The sequence below is a fragment of the Mustela putorius genome, unplaced genomic scaffold, assembly GCF_011764305.1.
Source record: "Mustela putorius furo isolate JIRA1106 unplaced genomic scaffold, ASM1176430v1.1 tig00000275_pilon_pilon_pilon, whole genome shotgun sequence".
NCBI lineage: Eukaryota > Metazoa > Chordata > Mammalia > Carnivora > Mustelidae > Mustela > Mustela putorius.
In genome coordinates, this window is record NW_025421341.1 from 34,481,538 (window position 1) to 34,503,091 (window position 21,554).

General features: G+C 48.8%; 2 protein-coding genes across 2 annotated transcripts in view; one reads left to right on the forward strand and one right to left on the reverse strand.

Annotated features, from left to right (window-relative positions):
• The window catches only part of NGEF (neuronal guanine nucleotide exchange factor), a 100,774-nt gene extending 99,357 nt beyond the window's left edge, over nt 1–1,417 (reverse strand). Inside the window, exon 1 of the mRNA XM_004773501.3 lies at nt 1,242–1,417. The gene's annotated coding sequence lies outside the window, so the exon portion shown is untranslated. The remainder of the gene's footprint in view (nt 1–1,241) is intronic.
• A 7,068-nt stretch (nt 1,418–8,485) lies between these two features.
• Nucleotides 8,486–21,554, forward strand: NEU2 (neuraminidase 2). Its single transcript, XM_004773494.2, has 3 exons — nt 8,486–8,836; nt 14,024–14,228; nt 15,539–21,554. The coding sequence occupies exons 2-3, from the start codon at nt 14,028–14,030 to the stop codon at nt 16,475–16,477; spliced, it is 1,140 nt and encodes a 379-aa protein (XP_004773551.1). The 5' UTR covers nt 8,486–8,836; nt 14,024–14,027; the 3' UTR covers nt 16,478–21,554.

Sequence of the window (21,554 nt, forward strand, 5' to 3'; positions counted from 1 at the left end):
ACTGCCTTGCTGTCACTGTCCCTTTCCCATGGGGGGTCTCTGTAAGGGAGGGATTTGCAAGCCCTGACACTTTGGACTCCAGGAAGCGGTGTGGTTAAGAGTGTGGTTGGGGAGATTATCTGTTGTCTGATTTCCCAGAAAGCTTAAGACAGCCCTGGAGATGCTGGTTCCTACTGGTACCAGGCTGTGTGAGGCCAAGGGCACTGGAGAAGGCGCGGGAGTGAACACGGAAGAGAAACTCGGAGTAGAACAGAGGACAGAGGTGTGACAGGCTTGAGACACTCCCACCAACGGTCTTACTGCCTTAACCTGAGCATTTTTCCAAAAGGCAAAACCGGGTGGGTCATTGGCAGAACATGACAGAATGGTCACAAATGCAGGAGTCCCAAGTCCTACTTCTGCTTTGCCGGTGACTGTGCGAACACTCAAGTTTTAAATCAAGATAGAGAAGAAAAGCCTGCCCACCACATCCACGAGTAGCACGTCCCCCATGTGTGAGTCACACCAGGCTTTGTCTTGATGCCAGGCAGGTGTACTCATCTGGAAGGTTCCGAGGGGGCAGGCCTTTTGTGCTTTTGAGATGGGACGCTGAGCCTCAGGGGCAGCAGGAGGGGGCAGCTCTGCGGTGGCCTGTTCCTCTAGGGCTGAGACATCTGGGCCCCCAGTGTGCTTCCTGACGCAGAGATTGGGACCGTGACACATAGTGATCACGGTTTGTTTGGCATGTCACAGTTTACACACACCGTTTTCGTTATGGGTTGAGCCATGGGCAGGTGACCTATGTGGTCACCCAGAACTCCACATGCAGAAGGGCCCCTCGCTTGGTTTAACGCTCTGCTGTTCCATTCTTAATACTTTTGAAATTCTACTTTCTTAAAATTCTTAACCAATTTCAAACAAAGGGCCTCACGTGTTTAGTTTGCATGGGGCCCTGCCAATGACGTAGCCAGTCCTGGGTGCAATCTCACTGGTCCCCATAGTTATGACAGGAGAGGGGCCTGGATGGGATCATTACCCCACTGCACAGATGGGGAAACTGAGTCCTGGCAGGGACTGGTGAAGCCACGACTAGACTCAGGTCTCCACAGTGAAATTCTCTCCTGGGACTCTTTCTCAATGATTGGACGCATGGTGGCCTCCTTCCCCGCCACACACCCGCCTGGAGTCTTTCCAATCCGGCTGCAACCCCCGTTTCATCTCTTATTTCATCTTGTTTCATTAAGAATACCAAAACTGCTCACCTGCCAGTGAGGTGCTCCTGGGGGTTGGGCCCCCCCGGACGATGGCTCTTCTCCTGTCCTTTGTCCCGTTCAGGGCTCCCCTGAGCAGGTTGCCGTGTCCCCAGCAAGATCTGCACACCCTCCACTCCGTCCCAGGGAGCCTCCAGCCAGCGCTTTGTCTGTCCTCTCCCAGAAAAGGCTACCGGGGAAGCTTTCCTGACCTTCAGACCCGTCTCAGCCCAGAGCTGGCCCCATGCCCATGACAATCACTTCCTGTCTGGGTGTTTACCTTCCTGGGCCCTGTGGGCCAGACCGGGAGGTAGCTGCACACACCTGACCCAGAGGCCATGCAGGAGTGAAGGAGCTACCCACGGTCGAGGCCGGAAACAGCTGTTACCATGCCCTGGGGCAAGGTAGCCCAGATGTTCCCTCGGCACATCTGACCCCTCACCCCTCTGCACCAGCCAGGCAGCCATACAGCACCTGATTCTGAGACTTGGGAAAGGGGTTGAGCTCCTCTAGGGCTCCATTTACTCCTCATACCTTGCCATCATGCCTCAACTTGGTCACTTGCAGGTGTGTGACCCCGGCTGCTTTGTGAGGGAGTCTGCTCTGTTACTATGATCATTATTTTTTAAAAAAGATTTTATTTATTTCTTAGACAGAGATCACAAATAGGCAGAGAGGCAGGCACAGAGAGAGGAAGGGAAGCAGGCTCCCCGCTGAGCAGAGAGCCCCATGTGGGGCTCGATCCCAGGACCCCGGGATCACGACCTGAGCCAAAGGCAAAGGCTTTAACCCACAGAGCCACCCAGGCGCCCCTACTATGATCATTATTATTGTTAACAGCCACCTTCTGTTTGGTGGCAGGTACTGGGCTAAGTACTTTATGTAAGCAGTTTATGTAATCCTATGTAATCTCTGTGAGCAGAGGATTATACTCATTTTAAGAATACAGGAAGAGAGGCTCAGAGAAGTTGACCGTCTTGCCCAAGGTCACAAAGCTAGTATATTGGGGATCCAGGATTCAAACTAGGCCAATGGGTATCAGAACCTGGGTTCTTAACCACTACCACTATTTGCCAAGTTTAATTATCAGAATGTTCCCATTTTTATAAACTCAAATCAGCCATTGTATTTGCTCTCTCTCTCGCTGGCCACAAATTAAGACCAGATGTGGTAACTTGAAAGAGCATGCATTTACCATCTCACAGTTTCTGTGGGTCAGAAATCGGGGCATGGCTTCAGTGGGTTCTCTGTTCAGGGTCTCACATGGGCTGTAATCCAGGGTCTCTTTCCATGCATATGAGGTTCTTGACATCATTCAGTTCCTTGTGGGCTGTTGGACTGAGGGCCTCACCCCCTCTCTGACTGTTGGCCACCACATGGGCCTCTCTACTGTGACACCTTGTCACCAGGAAGATGGACATCGTCTTTTGTAGTTTATTCACAAAAGTAACAGCCCATCACTTTTGTTCCTTCGGCTTGCTGGGAGAAAGTCATCAGGTATGGCCTACACTCAAAGCTAAGGGATCACATAAAGGCATGAATGCCAGGAGGTAGGGATTGCTGAGAGCCCTCTCTGAAGAACTATATACCACAGCCACCTGATTGCCACAAAACACTGATTTCAGTTTTGCCTCTGAAAGCCAGGTGGAAGTAGTCTTTTATTCATCTGTCATCCATCCATTCAACCAACCAACTATCCATCTTTCCATCCATCCGTCCATCCATCCATCCATCTATCCATCCATCCAACCAACCAACCATCCTTCCTATCATCCATCGAAACATCCCTTCATTCATTTAACAAACATTTGAGCAGGACATTATAAGACAGACCCCATATTAGGCTCAGAAGATACCAAAATAAATGCAGTTATTCCCACTTGCCCTCCTTGTCCCCCACCAACAAAGGCTCCCCATTGAGCTTCCATAGATACAGGTGTTGCAGGGAGGGTCTGCCGAATGAGTGGTTCTTCAGGAGCACCTTCCCTTCAATTGGTCCTCATACATTACGCTTCTGCAACTCCTTTTCCTCCTGCTCACTCTCCTTTCTTTGTGGCACTCATGTAAAACCCATACTTTAAGCAAGCCCTGAGTGCAAAGTGTCATGTTAGCTGGGACATGCGTGTGTGCGTGTGCACGAATGCGTGTGTGTAGGGTTATAGCTGATTTTCTTGGCATGCATTCCCCCTTCCTCTTTAGCAATTTTCTTGTCTTCCCTTAGTTTCCAAAGGAAGTGGGCCCGAAGCTTTTTGGAGACACTTCTCCTGCCACATACGCCCAGTGCCCAGCTCAGAGCTGTGCCTGCGGTAAAGGAGACTGCTGGTAGAATGTCTGCCTGGTGGAGTGGGAACAGGGGCAGAGCAGAACAGGTTCCATGCTTCTGGATGGGCAGGGCCAGAGGAAAACAAGGGAAATGTGAGCCCCAGCCATACCTGCTTATAAACCCCTTCTCCTGACCCCTGTACTGAGTGAGTGAGCTCTGAAGAGAGTTGATGAGGTCTGTGGGATTTACACCTTGAGGTGGCCAGTGGATATCTTGGGAGAGGAATGGTCAAATCTCCCATATGGGAGACCATTTATTTCATAGCTTTGGTAAGCACCTGGTAGGTATAGATACCGTGCTAGGCCCCGGGGGTGCCATTGGGAGTATCTCAAAGGTGAATCTAATTTCTTTTTTCCTCCTCTACTCTATCTCACTGCTTTGGAATAGCCCTCCGGCAGCTCTTACCCTGACTAGCGCAACGGCCTCTGAACAGGTCTCCTGGCTCAATTGCTTCCAGTCCTTCCCACTCCATCCCACTCAGTATGCCATGTGAGTCTGCTAACAGCCTTGATCTTGTCACTTTCTTGCTCAAAAACATTTTATATAACCTCTGTGAACAGTTTCATGAGTATTGGTCTAGAAATGTTCTCTCTGTACCTAACCTCTCTCTCTCTCTCTGTCTCACACACACATGGCCGCACACACACCCATACACACATACACAGATGGGGTCGCAGCATGTATACACTGTTCTGTGTTGTCTTGATAGTTTTCCAATTCTTCACACATTGGAGTCCTGCACTCTTTAATGACCATATACTGCTCTGGTGTGAGACTATTCTGGGATGATACTGATGGCCATGGACTGGATGTTTGTATCCCTCAAAATTCGTATGTTGAAAACTAACCCCTAAAATGATGGTATTAGGAGGAGGGGATCTGTGGAAGATGATTAGATCATGAGGATTCTGCCTATGAGGGACCTATAGAGTCTTATGTAAAGAGACTTGCCCTTCCACTATGGCTGTCAATGAACCAGGTAGAGAGCTCTCCCCAGTGAATCTGCCAGTGCCATGATCTTGAACTTCCAGCCTCCCCAACTGTGAGAAAAATATTTCTGTTGCTTATAAGCCCACCAGCCTATGGTATTTTGTTATAGGAAGATATATAGGATATATATATTTGTTGTATTACTTACTATTATTTTTAAAATAATACCTTTTAAACTAATAATATTCATGTGCACCTAGAAGAATACAAAGAAGTCAGTAAATATCACTTGTAATCACACTAGCTAAAATTAATTAAAATTGGGGGGTCTGGGTGGCACAGTCTGTGGTTAAGCTTCTGACTCTTGGTTTCAGCTTAGGTGGTGATCTCAGGGACATGAGACTGAGCCCTACGCTGGGCTCTGCAATCAGTGTGGAGTCTGCTTAAGATTCTCTCTTTCTGGGGCACCTGGGTGGCTTAGTCGGCTGAGCCTCTGCCTCTTGGTTTCCACTCAGGTCCTAATCTCGGGGTGGTGGGATAGAGCCCCTGAGTCAGGCTCCTCGCTCAGCACCGAGTCTGTTTGGGACTCTCCTTCTGCCCTCCCTCCCCCGAATAAGTAAATAAACATTAAAATTTTTTTCTCTCTCCTGAGGCACTTGGGTGACTCAGTTGGTTAAGTGTTGGACTCTTGGTTTCAGCTCAGGTCAGTTGCAAGGTTGTGAGATTGAGTCCTGCACAGGGCTCTGCATTGAGCATGGAACCTGACTGGGATTTTCTTTCTCCCTCTCCCTCTGCCTAACCCCCACCTTTCATGCTCTCTCTCTAAAAAAGAATAATAAAATAAAATTAATTTAAATTAATTAATTTTGTTCTATACACTGCTAAGTTTTGGGCGTGTAGCAATGCATATTTTGATATAATTTTTGTTTATTTTTTAATTTTAATTTTAATTTTTTATTTTTTAAAAAGATTTTATTTATTTGACAGAGAGAGAGAGAGAGAAAACAAAAAGGGGGAGGGGCAGGCAGAGGGAGAAGAAGAGGCAGGCTACCCGAGGAGCAGGGAGCCTGACAGGGGGCTCTACCCCAGGACCTCAGGATCATGACCTGAGCCAAATGCAGTTACTTAACCAACTGAACCACCCTGATGTCCCTAATTTTTGTTTATTTTTATATAGTTTTTTTTTTTTTTTTTTAATTTGAGAGAGACAGTGAAAGAGAGCATGAGAGAGGAGAAGCAGACTCCCCGTGGAGCCGGGAGCTGGATGCGGGACTCAATCCTGCTACTCCAGGATCATGACCTAAGCCAAAGGCAGCCACTCAACCAACTGAGCCACCCAGGTGCCCCGATTTTTACATGGATTCTTGAGTGTATAATATACACATTTACGAAAGTGGGATCCTACCTTGTGTGCCATCATGTATCCTGCTTTCTAAACTTCAAACCATCCCAGTATTTTCTTGCATATTATCTAATCTTTGAAACATGATTTTAATTAATTGGTGCCTAATATCCCATTTTATGGATGGGTCACAATTTCTTTAACCAGTCACTACCGCTACACTTAACCCACTTTATTTTTTTAAAAGATTTATTTATTTATTTGAGAAAGAGAGCAAGTGCACACAAGAGCTGGGGGATGGGACAGAGGGAGAGGGAGAGTCTTGAGCAAACTTCACACGGAGTTTGGAGCCTCTTGCAGGGCTCAGTCTCATGACCCTGAGACACCGCCCCCCCCCAATGGAGCCAACACCAAGAGTTGGACACCTAACCAACTGTGCCACCCAGGGGGCCCTAGGGGACCTGCTTTTGGAAACCTTTTCTGTGACCCAGTGAGTTAGCTGGAAGACAGGAAGAGTTTAGTCAAGGTATCAGCTTCAAGGTAATTCCCAAACCTCCCACCAAGGGGTATGGGTCTGAGCTGGGGGGCCGGGGTAACCGGGCCTTTCACGTGAGCTGGCCTTCCGGTGGGGCTTTCAGAAAAAAGTCTGTCAAGAGCTGACTGTGACCGTCTCTCTGAGAACAGTGAGAGGGAAAAAGTCTGTCAAGGGCTGACTGTGACCGTCTCTCTGAGAACAGTGAGAGCGCTCTAGACCAGAGCAGGACAGGGAACCTAGAACCAACCATCCAGGGGACACTCCACTGGGAGACAGCCCAAGAGACCCTGGGGACAGAGATGCCAAGGCACGTCTATACCTGCCTCTTAGCTACCAGATCTGATCAGTCTGGAGCTGAAGGTCCTTTGAAAGGACTTTGTCCAGCTGAGGGAAAGGGAATGAATGAGGAAGGCCTCCCTCACTCCGTGGTCTTAGACGATGCCAAGGAAGGGCACTTTCAGCTGAATCGGACTGCCTTTTGATCTTTCCAGCTCATTCAGCTTCACCCACACTGTCTGGTGGTGGACTGTGGTGACGGGGAGGGGGTCCCCAATTTACCGTGGTTCAACTTGGGACTTTTCAGCATTAAGAGGGTGTGAGTACACATTCAGTAAAAACCATCTGCAGACTTGGGAATTTGGATCTTGTGCCAGGCTAGCACTGCTCAGTCTGTCCTCTCTTGGGATCAGCAGCAGTTCCCAGGGTCAACACCGGATACACAGACAACCCTTCCATGTCCCAATGGCCATTCTGTCTGTCACTTTCAGCACAGTATTCAGTTCATTCCATGAGATAATCAACCGTTTATTATAAAATAGGCTTTGTGTTAGATGATTTGCCCAACCTGAAGGCTAATGCCAGCGTTCTGAGTGCATACAAGGTGGCCTAGGCCCAGCTACGATGTTCAGTAGGTTAGAGGTATAAAATGCCTTTTCAACTTATGACATTTTCAACCTATGATATGTTTGTCAGGATATAACCCCACCAAAAGTCAAGGAAGCTCTGTATTTTCTGTGCCAGACAGTGTCTTATCCTCCTGAGAACAAACTCTGGCCTAAATGGAGCCTTAGGTCTGGTTCTGGTAGGTGCAGAAGAAAAGGGCTCTTGCCAGGTACGAGCATCTACTGAGTCCCTGCCACATGCCAGAGGCTGAGTTGAGAAATTTCTATGGGATTCTCTTGTGTGATCTTCACGGCATTGCTTCTGCCTGAAAAGGTAGCCTTACCCATTCACTCAACTGCTGAGCATTGATGGAGCACCAGTGAGGCACCAGAAATCGCTCTTGGTTGTAGGAGCAGACGAAACGGAGGGTCTCTGCTCTCCTGCAGCTTCGAGTCTACTGTGATATTTTTTCTCCCATTTTTTCAGAGGAGGAAACTGGGGTCTAAGAGATCAAGAGAGTAGTCCTCCTTTCCCAGCTGGTCCCGACAGAGCCAGGAAAGGAGCTGAGTCCGGCATGGCTCTCGCCCTTGCCCTCGCCCTCTCTTCCTCCCTCCCCCCACTTCCGGATTGTCCCAGGCCCCCAGGATCTTGTTCCCTGTCCTGCACATCTTTTGCTCAGTGCATCCATTTGAGAAGCAGGCTTGACTCAGGCTGCCCATGGCTCATTCTGAATCACTATGACTGTACAGGGAGCTGGACAGACTTCCTCCCAGTTAATGAGTACCAGCATCCTAACTGAGCCAAGGCTGGGCTTGTACACCAGCCTCGCCCTGGAGCACGTTGGCAGATGAGTGGGTGGCGGAATTCAGGGCGTCCCTGAGAGGTATTTAGACGCTGGAGTGATGGAGGAGGGCCCTGGGACCCAAGGCTAGCCCAGAGGAATGCAGGAGCCCCAGTTTTCTTCCAGAAGCTGGGTTCCTGTAACTATCCCTCAGAACAATGTATTACTTATAATATAATCCATGGGAAATTTTACTAGTTACCAAGCACGTTTAGATAGAGCCTCAAGAAAAACACAGACTGGCAACAGGCCTCTGGGGGAGAGGACGACATACGGCCTTGAAGCCAAGCAGCTGGGGATGCCCGGCTCGCTCAGGGCGGAACCCCGCCTGCTTCATTTTTCCATAATCTACCCCCCTCCAGAGCACCTGTAGCTAATTAGATAAGTCCTTTGAATGTGCTTACTCAACTATAAACTTCATACTGCTTGACTAGACGTATCTTGCCTTCCTTCTTGTTTATTTACAAGCATATGATTAATGCTTAGCCTTCTTCACTCTTCTTTTGATTACTGTCTAATATCTAATTAAAGCGGGGCTGAGGAGTAGCAGCCTCTTGCAGCTGACTTGTTTGTGCCTCATTCTTCTCCCGTGAGCCGTCAGGAAGTGGCAGGTTCCCACTCCCTCTGCCACACACACTGACTCCCTGCCCTCTGCCCCGGGTGCCAGGATCCCTCTGGGATCACTCTCCGTGACGAACTTCTTCTCTTGGAATTGACCAGCTTGTTAACAGGAACAAGAGCTCTTCTGTACGAGGTAATTATGAAGCGATGGGGCCATACTGGGAATGTCTTAGACCTCGTGGTTCTAAAAAGGGTGACAGGGCACCCAATCTTTTCTTGGGGTGCCCAGAGTACCTGCCGGATGGGGAAAGATTGGAGAAGGTTCTGGTCGGTCGCTCAGGAAAAATACTCATTCTGCTCTCACGTTATTGCTTGTCTGAACTTCCCGGAGGTGGGTCCGTGGTCCTGTACTGGTAAGGGGATCAAGATAGCTCCTCTCACCCTGGGGTAGCAATCCCCGCAAAGCCCTGGCCGCGCAAACTGAGTGATTGAGCCCATTGGAAATTGGGTTTTCCTGGGAAAAGAAGCTGGCTAAGCTTCAGGCTTGTGTGCTTGCTTGGCTGCTCTTTGGAGAGGTGGCATTTCAAGATGGTACCCCACAGGCCAATGTTCCACCTAAAACTAACCCCAAGAGCAAGGGCTAGTTCTCTCTGAAAACTGCCAGGTGTGCCTCTTCCCCTCCTTTCTGATCTGATCTCCTCAGCTGTGGGTCCTGCAACACGAGAGCCCAATGGTGAGGGTTGGGGGTTCTGGAATCTGGTAGCTCCAGCCTCACACCAATCCACTTCCACCATCCACTCAAGGCGGTCACCTCCTGTCTCCCTGACCTACTTCTCAGTTTCCATACCTCTGAGATGGCAGCAGGCCAGCCAGCCTCATGCACTGGGGCGGGAGAAGTGAGCTTCTTTGTGGAAAACACTTCGCTCTGGGCCTGGGCCCCATAAGACCAGCTGCTTGTCGCCTGAGGGGACCATCTGAAGCTGTGGCTATTAAGCCATTTTTGACCTACATAAGGGTGGCCTCTCACGGTTCAACCTGACAGCGTCACCCAGGAGACCACCTGGATGTCGGCGCCCAAGGTGGGCTTGCACTGAGGCCCCTGCCCACCCCTCCCCCAAAGGGTCACCCCGCACTGGAGACAGGTGCCTGCACGGTCACCCCCTACAGCTCCCTGCTTGCTTGGTGAGGAGATGGAAACCAGGGATGTGGCTTCCTGCCTGAAGACACATAAAGAGGGGACTTGGGACTAGAATCTAACTTTTGGACTCCTAATTCAGTTTTCTTCCTCCTGTATTGGTCTCAAGCCACTGCCACGGTGGGAGGCGGGCCTGGGTGCAGACGGAGCAGCCACCTGCACAAGGTGCTCAAGGGCTACCAGAAATGTAACAAGGTGTAGGAAGATGGCATTTCCCAGAACTCGTCCCAGAGCCAGTACTGCCAGGAGATAGAAGGTGCCTTGAGTCCCAGCTCTGATACGTAAGGGTTCGTGAACTCAGTTGCCTCATCGGTACCATGGGCTAAAAACAGTGCCTCATTCGTGGGGGTGTCGTGGATATTAAATGAATGTGTATTTGTAATTTGTATTATAAACATCAAAATGTATGAATGCAATTTACAAAAAACCTTTAGAGATACAGTAGAAGAGGGCTGGCCCTTCATAAAGGCCATGTAAGTGTTGGTTGTGATGATCACGAAGACAGGGATGGTGTTGTCACCTGGCGGCCCAGTCTGGGCTGGTGCTAAGTTGCTGAGATTAGAAAGCAGCCCTCGAGCTCACATAGGGGTTCCTTTTCCTCTGCATCTGCCCTCCTGTGCCCGTGTTTGCTCTGCATACACGTGTGACAAATACTTAGACAAGTAGCGCATGTGGGTCTGGTTTAGCACGTGTCCATGGCCTCCCCCTGCGTGCCGGCCTCTCTTCCTCAGGGCCCCGGCTCTCAGCCCCACAGGTTTTCAGAGGGCAGGGCATTTGCGAGGTCAAATAAGACCGTCCCTATCAAGCGCTCAGATAGGTCCAGGTCCTAGTGAGCATTGTTTGGTATGCGACCATAAACTTAACTAGAACACAAACTCCCTAAGTCCAGGGATCTTTCATTTATTTACAAAGCATCCCGACTGTCTAGAACAAGGCAGGGCACAAGGGAGGAACGTAATAAACATTTGCTGTATGAATGACCACGTTTGCCCGCACGCCAGAGGAGAGCAGGGTCTCAGGAAAGAATCTGGAGACCAGCCACAGACGCTCTGGAAATCAATTCAGAAAGAATCCTTTAAACTGGGCATTTCCAGCTCCTCCCTAATTTGCCCTCCACATTCAATTAATTTTGCTGTTTCCCCATTTCTTTCTTTCTTTCTTTTTTTTTAAGATTTTATTTATTTGACAAACAGAGATCACAAGTAGGAAGAGAGGCAGGCAGACAGAGAGGAGGAAGCAGACTCCCTGGGGAGCAGAGAGCCCGATGCAGGTCATGATCCCAGGATGCTGGGATCATGACCTGAGCCGAAGGCAGAGGCTTTAACCCACTGACAGCTACCCAGGCTCCCGTTTCCCCATTGCTTTCTTTCCTTTTTTTTTTTTTTTTTTTTAAGATTTTATTTATTTATTTGACACACAGACCACAAGTAGGCAAAGAGGCAGGCAGAGAGAGAGGGGGAAGCAGGCTCTCCGCTGAGAAGAGAGCCCGACCACGAGGGGCTCGATCCCAGGACCCTCCCAGGACCTTCCCAGGACCCTCCCAGGACCCTCCCAGGACCCTGGGATCATGACAGAGGCAGAGGCTTTAACTCACAGAGCCACCCAGGCACCCCCTTGTTTCCCCATTTCTAAGAGCCTGGGTCCTCTTTCAATTATTCTGTCTTTGCTGCCCCCACGCGCCCCCCACTATTTCCCTGGAGCCAGAAGAGGGACTTCCTAAAAAAATAAATTAGGTTACATCACTCCCTTGCCTAAACAAATTGCCTCCAGGCTAACATCCGCCTCTGACTGCCAGCGTTAGTCATCTGGAAATGCAAGTCAAAACCCCACTGAGATAGCACTTGACACCTGGTAGGACGGCTGTTATCAAAAAGACACAGCAGGCAGTGCTGTCACTGAGAGATTGGAACCTTTCTACAACGGGGCTGGCAAGAATGTAACATGTTGCCACCGATGGAGAAAACAAGTCTAGCAGCAGCTCAAAAAGTTAAAACTTGGAAGTACCATGTGACCCAGGAACTCCGCTCCTAGATAAATACGCATGAGCTTAAATAAACCCTTGAACCATTTTCTAGGGAACACTGTTAAACGGCCTCTTCCCTTATTTCATTTTTTTTTTAAGATTTTATTTATTTTATTTGACAGAGAGAGAGATCACAAGTAGGCAGAGAGGCAGGCAGAAACAGAGCGGGGGAAGCAGGCTCCCCCAGGACCCTGAGATCATGACCTGAGCCGAAGGCAGCGGCTTAATCCACTGAGCCACCCAGGCACCCCTTCCCTTATTTCATTTTTATTTGTAATCATACTTGATTCTTTCCGATCTTCATTTCATAACAAAATTTCAACCTTGCTGCCCTTAGGTCTGCAAACCTCTGCGTTCTTCCAGTCCAGCTAGCAGGTCCAGATCTTGCCATGAAGACTTAGTTCCTCCACTCACGTTAAGGCAATCACACATTTTTACCCTGGGCAGCCCTTCTTAGCTGTATTTTGTCAGATTGGCCTAACAATAATACTCGTTATGCATTGCATAGAATACTGATAGATTGCACAATGTCTCCAAAATGTTAAATTAAGTTTTAAGTAGGTAATACATATCCATGGTAGGAAGAGATGCAGGAGGAGGAAGGGGAGACAGAGGAGAGGTGTGGTTCTTACTGCTCACTCCACTTCCCATTTCCCCTCCCTGAAAGCGTGTTGCAGGCGGGGGTCCCCAGGAACTGGGGTCGGGAACCAGGACAGGAGATTGATGGTGGTGTGCCCTGGGGTCAGCTCCATGGAAGGGAGCAGAGGGTGGTAGGAGTGGGCAGAGGGGGTCTCTGGGAAGCCTCAGATGAGCCCACAGGAACTCTGGAGCTGGGCCAGCCCTGGAGAGTGTCCCAGGTAGGACAAGAGAGCCAGAATCTTGGTGCTTTTCAGATGGCAGTCCTGTCCCTCCTCATGTGCAGCTAGCACTCCCTGCAGTGGGAACCAGGTGGCCCAGCACGGAGACCACTGTCATCCACAGTTCCCAAGTCTTCTCCAGCTCTCTCTGCCCTTGTTGGTCAATTATTTATTTTTTCTTTTTCTTTTCTTTTTTTTTTTTTTTAAGATTTTATCTATTTATTTGAGAGAGAGGCAGTGAGAGCATGAGAGGTGAGAAGGTCAGAGGGAGAAGCAGACTCCCCATGGAGCTGGGATCCCGATGCAGGACTTGATCCCGGGACTCTGGGATCGTGACCTGAGCTGAAGGCAGTAGCTTAGCCAGCTGAGCCACCCAGGTGCCCTTTTTATTTTCTTACACTTCCGGAAGACCCTCCCAGCCCGCATGAGCTGCCAGGAGTTCCTCTCTTCCATCCCCAATGTCCTCTCACTGCCCCAGGGGTGGAGCCCACAGGGTGGGTGCAGCTGGGCCTTAGCTCTAAGCAGCCTGGAGAGGAGAGCCTTAAGAATCAAGGCTCCCCCCCCACCCCCGCTTTTTTTCTAAGGCAAATTTCTAGGGCTCTGCAGTTATTTAAAAACAAAACAAAAAAACCCCAAACCCTCTCATGTGTCATTTTTCTGGCAGCTGGACAACAGCAGAGCACTGCTCAGCAAGCACTCCTTTCCTACCCAAGTTTGTTTTTGTTTTTGTTTTTATAAAGATTTTATTTTTATTTATTTATTTGAGAGAGAGGCAGTGAGAGAGAGCATGAGCGAGGAGAAGGTCAAAGGGAGAAGGAGACTCCCCGTGGAGCTGGGAGCCCGATGCGGGACTCGATCCGGGAACTCCGGGATCATGACCTGAGCCGAAGGCAGTTGTCCAACCAACTGAGCCACACAGGTGTCCCTTCCTACCCAAGTTTAAGTGTTTGATTGATGACTTGGGTTGGGAAAAAGCAGTTGAAGGTTATGGCAAATCTGTTGTAAGAAGGTTTGTTAATTTATAATAAGAATACAGCACTAAATACTCCTTTCTAAATACCTTCTCTCTGATGTCTCATGGACAGATTTCTGCCAGAATCCCTGGGAGGTGTGCACACAATTGGTAGACAGGCTCTTAGAATGTAATCACAGGGGGTGAACCACATGCGGCGAGAAGACAGGTCACCCCAACACTGGGTGGCTTGCCTATGGGGTGAGCAGCACCTGTCTGGGAGGATGGCTGTGGCCCCATCCCAGGATGTGACTGCAAGAGACTCATGTTCTTATCCTGTGCCCACCCCCAAGCCCCATGGCATCCTTCCCTGTCCTGCAGAAAGAGAGAATGTTCCAGTCTGGAACTCATGCCTACAGAATTCCCGCTCTGCTCTATCTGCCTCAGCACAAGACACTACTGGCCTTTGTGGAAAAGCGGATGAGCAAGAAGGATGAGCACGCGGAGCTGATTGTCCTGCGAAGAGGAAGCTATGATGCATCCACCCACCATGTCCAGGTAAGGTAGGGTGAGGCTACAAGTGCTCCTGGGAGTAGCACAGGGACCATTCCATCCTTAAATGGCTGAGACCTGGAGAACAGAGGGATGAGATACACTGAATCCCAAGAGGGACCCAGAGACCTATCAGGGATCACGCAGAGAAAGTGTCCCTAGGTGATCACCTAGATTTCACATGGGATCACTGTGAACAAGTCCCGTTGTCATGGCGACATCTGCTTTATTGCATGAAGGGACAAGTCAACCAGGAAACTAATGTTTGGAAAACTTCCTATATCCCTGAAAACCTAAGGGAGGGGAATTTAGTATTACCTAACTGGGGAAGGGGGGATTGTATCCTTTTAGTAAAATTAACCTGGGGAGCAGGGTGAAGGTCAGAGTGATGGTGTCTTGAGTTTCCAGCATGCAGACCAAGTAGTTAATTTTGATGAAGACATCCAAGGCTGGCTTATCACATATGAAGGGCTTAATATTATTATTATCATTACCTTGTGGTCATTATTATACAGTAGCTATCCGGAGCATGGGGTTTGAAGCAGATGAACTTGGGGTCAAGTCCTGGTTCCAGCACTTACCAGGGTAGAGTGTTGGGCAACTTATCGACCCCATCTAAGCCTCTCATTCTCCAGGTGTAAGATGGAATTAGTAAGACCTGTCCCCCAGGAGTTAGGGGTTAGCATTAGATGAGACAACAGACATCATGCACTCAGCATAGTTACCTACTCCTAGGATCATCCATCGGTAGAGAGCTGTTAATGGATGGGGATAGAGTACAGAGCCTCAGTGTATATGGCTCACACTCAGAGACTGTGGAAGCTCAGTGTGAGTCCTTAGTGCTATGGTGCTGCCCTTCCCTGGCTGCATTAATAGACTCTGATGTGTAGAAACAGGAGGTGATGGTCTTCTTCTGCCCTGCACTGGTGAAACAGTTGTAATTACTCCAGGGCTTTATTTGTCAGGAACACGAAGCCGGACTGGGCTGGTAGGTCGAGGGATGAAGCTGGGAATGGCTCATGTCTGAATCATCTTTGCACACTGGGGTCTAGCCCATGCCAGGTGCCCTGTAATGTGTGTTGCTCTTCAAATGAAGAGGGCACTGCCATAGAGGGAGTGAGGGGGGCCCTGGCTCCTGCTGCTCAGTGGAGGCATTGTGCAGATAAATGAGTGCTGTCCGGAGAGCTCTTTTCAGTGACCTTTGATTTTTACCCTCTGAGATACACCATTTTCCCCCTACACTGCAGTTCCTGGCCATGGCACTGGCATTGGCCATTTCAAAGTTGTTCTCCTCCTTTCTGTCCCCTCACATTCAGTGGCATGCTCAGGAAGTGGTGGCTCAAGCCCAGCTGGAGGGCCACCGGTCCATGAACCCAAGTCCCTTGTATGATGAGAAGACAGGAACCCTCTTCCTCTTCTTCATTGCTGTCCCCGGGCAGGTGTCCGAGCACCATCAGCTTCACACCAGGGTCAACATGACTCGGCTGTGCCAGGTCACCAGCATGGACCATGGGCAGTCCTGGAGCCCTGCCAGAGACCTCACTGACACCGCCATCGGTGCAGCCCACAAGGAATGGGCCACTTTTGCAGTGGGTCCAGGCCACTGTCTGCAGTTGCAGAATGACACCCGGAGTCTGGTGGTGCCTGCCTATGCTTACCGGATCCTTCAGTCCCTCCAGAAGCCTTCCCCGTTTGCCTTCTGCTTCATCAGCCATGACCAGGGGTACACATGGATGAGAGGGAACTTTGTGGCCCAGGACACCCTAGAGTGCCAAGTGGCTGAAGTTGGGGGCGCAAAGCAGAGGATGGTGTATCTGAATGCCAGAAGCCCGCTTGGAGCCAGGGTCCAGGCCGAGAGTACCAATGAGGGGCTCGACTTCAAGGAGGCCCAACCTGTGAAGAAGCTTGTGGAGCCTCCCCATGGCTGCCATGGGAGCATCGTCAGTTTTCCCAACCCACATGCAGGCTCAGGAGCCTCAGACAAATGGCTGCTCTACACTCACCCGACCAACCCACAGCAGAGAGCTGATCTGGGTGTGTACCTCCACAAGGGACTCCCAGGTCCTGACACCTGGTCGGAGCCCGCTCTCCTGGCAAAGGGCAGCTGTGCTTACTCAGACCTCCAGAGCATGGGTAGTGGCCCCGATGGGTCACCCCAGTTTGGGTGTCTGTATGAATCATCTAATTATGAAGAGGTCATCTTCCTCATGTTCACCCTGAAACAAGCCTTCCCGGGAGAATTTTTGTCTCAGTGAGCCATTTGGGGTGCAGACCAGGAAGTGCTCCAGACAGAGAGGCCCATGGTGGACCCTCTGGGCTCTGGAGACCAGCTCTTTGTTCTCTTCATAGAGAGCGTACAGACGCTGCCTGCTGGCCCTTTCCCTCCTTTGATGTTTCAGTCCTTCGAAGGGATTCAGCTCTCACCCCAGAAGTTGAAGGAACCTGGCTTTCCACAGCCCCTCGATGGGGAAGGTGAGGACAGCAGTCACCCTGCAGGGCTCCGACTGCCTGCTGCCAGCCCCAGCTCTGTGCAGGTCTTGATAAATGATGGAGCCCAGCCCATTTCTAGATGCTCATCAGGTTCCTGGGGAAAGGCTGAGACAAAGATGTAAGTTAGCAGAGGGGTGTGTGTGTGTGTGTGTGTGTGTGTGCGCACGCATGCACACATGCACATGTTTTCTCAGGGATGCGTCAGAGGAGATAGCATGGGGCACAGCTTTGCAGAGAGGTAAGGCAGGTTGAGGAAAACTCAGATAATCTAAGTCATTGCATTAGTTTCCCAGAGCTGCCATAACAAATCAATACCAACTTGGTAGCTTAAAACAACAGAAATTTATTCTCCAACAATTCTGGAGGCTGGAAGTCCAAAAATCAAGGTGTCAGCAGGGCTGTACTTCCTCCAAAGGTCCTAGAGGAGACCCCTTGCTTGCCTATCCAGTGTCTGGTGACCTCAGGAATTCCTCAGCTCATGGTTACCTACTTCCCCTTAATGCCTCTGTCTTTGGGTGGCTGTCTCCCCTTCTCCTGTGTTTTCTTTTCTGTCTCTTACAAGAGACAGGTCGTTGGATTTCTGGAACACCCAGATAACTCAGGATAATCCTGCACTCAATGATATTTGCAAAGCCTCCTTTCTAAATCATGTCACATTGACTGATTCTAAGGGTTAGGATGTGGATTTATCTTTCAGAGCCACCATTCAATCCACTAAAGGCATCAGAAATTATTCTGGTACAGGTGATGTGGCCAAAGGTAGGAATGAAATTCAGATTTCAGAAGAATGAAGGGGATAGGAGGGGCTGGGCTGTTGGATGTGTGTCTGTGGCACAGAGCTTCTCTGGGGCATCCAGTCTTTGTGATGACAAGGATGCCACCACGTGGAGGTGAAGAAAGAGTGATGAGGATCCTGTGCCTGTGTAGTCCTTGCCATATAGAAAAAGCAGGGAGAAGGCCACTCCCCAGTTGTCATGAGGGTGATAACCTGAGGGGGGAGTCCTGGGCAGAGGAGGCTGACATATCTCTGATCTCTGGGGTCTTCAGGGGCCTTTGTCATATGTCCCTGTGGAAGAATGGACTTGCCCCCTGCCCCCATCAAGCCCCTCTTACCAATTAGATCAATCTAATAGTTGGGTGGCAGCAATCAGTGACAATAGTCATGGGTTCTTGCAGTTGAGCCATGTCTCCAGGTGGCCAAGCAGTGGTTAAATGGAATTGTCACAGTGCGGGGAGCTGGAGATGTGGCTTCTGTTCTGGGTGTGTTTCCTGGCACTGGCCTCCTATCTGGGTGCTACCTCTCTGTGTGTGGGGATTTATGAAATCCAGCTGGAAGGATAAGGAAATAGGGCCTGGTTATTGCTGGGATGGAAAGTAAGCCCCTGCTGGGGTGGAAAGACAGCCACCTGCTGTCTTCTAAACCCTGCAAGTTAGCTATGCAGAGGGCCTAGCCAAGAGAGAGAGGACAAGGGCATGTCAGGCAGGGGCAGCACAACGTCAAGAGGTTTAGAGGTACTAAGGCCTGATAGTGTATGATCCAAAGGAGAACACTTTTGAGAGTAAAAGGAGGATGTTATTAATAATTATACCAAGACGATGGACATCAGCCAGGACTATCCCAGGCAAACTGAGAGCTTTAAGAGAGAAAGACCCATTGAAGATTGTATCAGGATCTGGCCTCTGCTAACTACCCTGGGAGAGTCAATCAATTAAGGGTCTTGATGTGAGTTGGGAATAGGATAGGACATCTGGACACTGCCAAGCTCTGAACATTATTCTCATAGACTCTGTCCATTCACAGAGGTCAGTGGGTCTCAGTTCCAGTGGGTCTCAATTCTAACTGCTCATTAGAATTCCCTGGGGAGCTTTTACACCGTGATGATGCCTGGGCTCCACCCCTGACCAACTGATTCAGAATCTCTGGTGGTGGCACCCAGAGATGAGTATTGTTTTTTCAAAAACTCCTCAAGTTATTCTAGTGAGGATCAAGAACTGCTGGCACAGATGGTCTCTAAAGTTCCTTCTACTTCTAAATGTATACAAACATACAAGTCTTCTGATTTGAATGAAAAAAAAAAAAAAACAGTTGATTTGGTTAAAGCTGAACTGATTTACTCATTGAAAAATGCCACTAAGAGAGTGAAAAGAAAAGCCATAGATGATAGGAATACAACACTTATATCTGACAAAGGACTTGCTTCCAGAATATATAAAGAACACCTACAAACCAATTAAAAAAATACTGTCTAATTAAAATGGGCAAAAGGCTTGAATAGGCACTTCATGAAAGAGGGTATCATAAAGCCTGCTAAACACATGGTCATCAGAGAAAAGCAAATTAAAACTATGAGATACCCACTAGAATGATCATAATGAAAAAGACAGACAACAGCAAGTATTGGCAAGAATGGGAAGCAACCAGAATACTCATGCAGGTCTGGAGGAAGTATAACTGGTATGACCACTTTGGAAAGCTGTTTGATAGTATCTATTAAATGAACATGTAAATACTCTATGACCCTGCTCTTCCACTCTGCAGTGCGCACCTGAGAGAGATGAATGTGTTTGACTGCCAAAGACACGTATAAGAATGTTCCTGGTAACTTCATTCCTAAGAGTCCCAGAGTGGAAACTATCCAAATGTCAGTCGAAAATAGAATGGTTATCTGAACTGGGCAATATTCACACAATGGAATATTTCAGAATAATAAAAGAATGAATCACTATTGCACACAATAACGTGAATGGCTTTACAGACATTGTATATTGAATGAAAGAAGCCAGAGTCAAAAGACTACCTTCTTGATGACTCCATTTACATGAGTTCCAAAACCAGGCAAAACAAATCTATGGTAAGTCAGGAAAGGGGCTATTTCTGGTGGAGGAGAGCTGTTCACAGAGAGCTAGAAGGAATCTTCTGGGTGCTTGGAAATATTCTGTTGTTTGATCTGGTGCTAGTAGGAGGCTGAACCCATACATGAAAATTCAATAGGCTGCACACATAAGATTTGCGTACCTTACCATACCATAGGCTATGCCGTGATGAAAAATAAAAGTTGAACTGAATAGTAGATTTGCTAGTTAAATGTCCAAATCAGTATATTACATTGGGTTGTAAAACTCTGGAACTAAATTTTTATAATAAACTTTTTTGGGGAGAATCATTTTAGATTTACAGAAAAGTTACAAAGATAGTATGGAGTGTTCCCATATACCCTATGCCCAGCTTTCCCTAATGTTAACATCTTATGTAACTCTGGTACATTTGTCAAAACCGGGAGATTAATACTAGCACACTACTGTTAACTAGACTCTGGACTCTATACAGATTTCACCAGTGTTTCTACTAATGTCCTTTTCCTGTTCTAGGATCCAATCCAGGATATATTTAGTACATTTAGGGAAACTGATTTTTTACTATAATTTGTGTCCATGGAGACACACACATACTCACAGACTGACACACAGTTCCAGGAGCCCCTCAGCTCACCTCGTGAGGCCTGGGAGGGAAGAGGGCATGGGGCATGTCCCAGGTGGTCCCCTTGGAAGGACCAGAGCCTGGCCCTGCAGAGAGGGCAGGCAGGGTGGTCTGCTAAACCCAGGGTGCTGATAGAGAAGATCCGCCCCTCTTAGGAGAGACCCTCTCCCTGCACAGTGAGATCAACACAGCGGCCACATAGAGTAACTGGAACTTGTCCATTCTTAGAAGTAAGCCCGCACGTCACGAGATATAATATGTTAGCCTTTAGGGATGGACATGAACTTGAAGTCTGTGAAGTCCAGCCTCCAATTGAAAGGGGGTGAAAGCAGGTCCCATGAGGTCCAAGACTTCTTCAAGGCCACAAGGTCAGTGGCAGGGCCAGGAGAGCAACTTGGTTTCTGAGCCTTCACCAGTGCCCCCGCATCTGTTCTCAGTTGTCTCTTCTGTCCCCATCTGACCATCCAAGAAGTACAAAGGGGTCTGTACGATGAGGTTCTGGGACATGGAGTTCTGCTTGGCCAGTCTCTAGAGTCTGTGCCCCTAGTCCTGGGTGCCAGGTCTCCCTGCCTGGCATGGCCTCCCCAGTGAGGGTGGGGAGAAGGCAGCTCTGGTCTGCGGACTTGCCAGCTGGCACGTTCTAAGAAGGCAGACACTCATGCAGAGCCAAGAGTAGTCAGGAGAGCTCAGCTATCCACACCCCTGCTCTGTGCTGTGAGATTTCGGCACTGGGACCACACCGCCACCCGCACAAATCCCCATCCCGTGAAGAAGAAAGGAAGAAATTCAGTACTTAAATGTGATGCTTTAATCACACTGCCCAAAAGGTGAGAAAGCTGACTGTACTTTTGGCAAGGTGTCTCTTTTTCATGTTCCATTTTTGTACTGTTTTTAGGGGAGGGTTTCAGCGGAATAGATGCCAAACATTTGGAAATATAAAGAGGCAAGGAAAAAACCACCCGTAATCCCACTAACCAGAGGCACATTTTCTTCTGGTCTGTTATCTGTGAAATTTGCTGAGATCATGCTGCAGAATCAAGGCGAGATGGGGCTTCTTCTCCCCACTTGACATTATAGCTCAAGTATTGCCTCCATGTTACATTCTTGCAAAAGATAATATGTCAAAGAAACACCCATGAATTATGTAATCATTCCTGAGTATTAGAAACTGAAGTTACTTTTGCTTTTTTTCTGTTACACAAACACTGAGATGAACATCTTTGTGAGTAAATCTTGGTCCTCCTCTGGGACTATTCTGTAAACTGAATCCCCTGAAAGGAATTACTGATCAAAGATGAACATTTGAAATCTTTGGAATGTGTTGTTTGCAAATATGAAGTACAACCCTCCGTTGTGAATCAAAA

Excerpts from the sequence above, each read along its gene's own strand:
- NEU2 (XM_004773494.2), top strand. The coding sequence starts at position 14,028 with ATGGCATCCTTCCCTGTCCTGCAGAAAGAGAGAATGTTCCAGTCTGGA. Across the intron at positions 14,229-15,538 it reads CATCCACCCACCATGTCCAG|TGGCATGCTCAGGAAGTGGT; the intron begins GTAAGGTAGGGT and ends CCTCACATTCAG.